The 1,367-nt window shown below is 62.3% G+C and overlaps 1 protein-coding gene across 1 annotated transcript in view; it reads left to right on the top strand.

Moving 5' to 3' along the window:
• Positions 1–3: 3 nt before the first annotated feature.
• The window catches only part of LOC108643826 (bifunctional epoxide hydrolase 2-like), a gene marked incomplete at its 5' end in the record, with an annotated part of 12,290 nt that continues 10,926 nt past the window's right edge, over positions 4–1,367 (top strand). Inside the window, 3 exons of the mRNA XM_029959620.1 lie at positions 4–80; positions 165–287; positions 1,148–1,317. Coding sequence (XP_029815480.1) covers positions 4–80; positions 165–287; positions 1,148–1,317 — 370 coding nt within the window. The remainder of the gene's footprint in view (positions 81–164; positions 288–1,147; positions 1,318–1,367) is intronic.

The following is a 1,367-nucleotide window of genomic DNA, read 5'->3' on the forward strand; positions in this document are numbered from 1 at the left end:
CCTGCCGGATCGGGACAGGGCAGCCGGATCCCGGCATCTACTCCCGCGCCCTGGAAGAGCTGCGGGCGGAGCCGCGGGAGGTGCCGCCGGAATTCCCGAAAAAACCAAGGGATTGTTGGGGTCATTCCGGCCCCGGATTCCCGGGCTGATCCCGGTCGTTCCAGGCCATCCTGCTGGATGAGGTCCCGGAGAACCTGGAGCCGGCGCGGGAGTTGGGAATGGCCACGATCCTGGTCCGGGACACGGACACGGCGCTCGCGGAGCTGGAGGAGCTCGCGGGGCTCCAGGTGGGGATTCCCGGGATTCCTGAGGGAGCTGGAGTGTCCAGGTGGGGATTCCCAGGATTCCTGGCATTCCCTGGATTGGGGTGTCCAGGCGGGGATTCCTGGGATTCCCAGGATTCCTGAGGGAACTGGAGTGTCCAAGTGGGGATTCCCAGGATTTCTGAGGGAGCTAGAGAAGCTCTGGGGTGTCCAAGTGGGGATTCCCGGGATTCCTGAGGGAGCTGGAGCAGCTCTCGGGGTTCCAGGTGGGGATTCCCAGGATTCCCAGGATTCCTGAGGGAGCTGGAGTGTCCAAGTGGGGATTCCTGGGATTCTTGGCATTCCCAGGATTCCTGAGGGAGCTGGATCAACTCTGGGGTGTCCAGGTGGGGATTCCTGGGATTCCCAGGATTCCTGAGGGAGCTGGAGTGTCCAGGTGGGGATTCCCAGGATTCCTGAGAGAACTGGAGAAGCTCTCGGGGCTCCAGGTGGGGATTCCCGGGATTCCCGGCATTCCCTGGATTGGGGTGTCCAGGTGGGGATTCCTGGCATTCCTGGGATTCCTGAGGGAGCTGGAGTGTCCAGGTGGGAATTCCCAGGATTCCTGAGATTCCTGGGATTCCTGAGGGAACTAGAGCAGCTCTGGGATGTCCAGGTGGGGATTCCCGGCATTCCCAGGATTCCTGGACATCCCAGTGGGAGCAATTCCTGCCCACGGAATGGGATGAGCTTCAGGGTCCCTCCCACCCCAAATCCTGGCATTCCACGAATCCTGGGATCCCTGGAGAGCCGGGAGGGATGGGATGGGATCCTGGATCCCAAGGGACGTTCCCGGGAGCTCCGGGATTCCTCCGGAGCTCGATCCCTGCTCCCAAATCCCGCAGCTCCGGAGCCTGGAGGAGCCGATCCCGACCCCGTGCGATCCGTCAGACGTCGCCCACGGATACGTCCCCATCCGGGTACCCGGGAATCCCTGGGACTGGGAATGGGGGGGATCCAAGGGATACCCTGGGAATGTGTGGGATCCAAGGGATGTGTTGGATATCCTGGGAATGTGTGGGATCCAAGGGATGTGCTGGGAATGTGTGGGATCCAAGGGATGTG

Source organism: Manacus vitellinus, unplaced genomic scaffold (assembly GCF_001715985.3).
Source record: "Manacus vitellinus isolate BGI_N305 unplaced genomic scaffold, ASM171598v3 scaffold_210_pilon, whole genome shotgun sequence".
NCBI classification, from domain to species: Eukaryota; Metazoa; Chordata; class Aves; order Passeriformes; family Pipridae; genus Manacus; species Manacus vitellinus.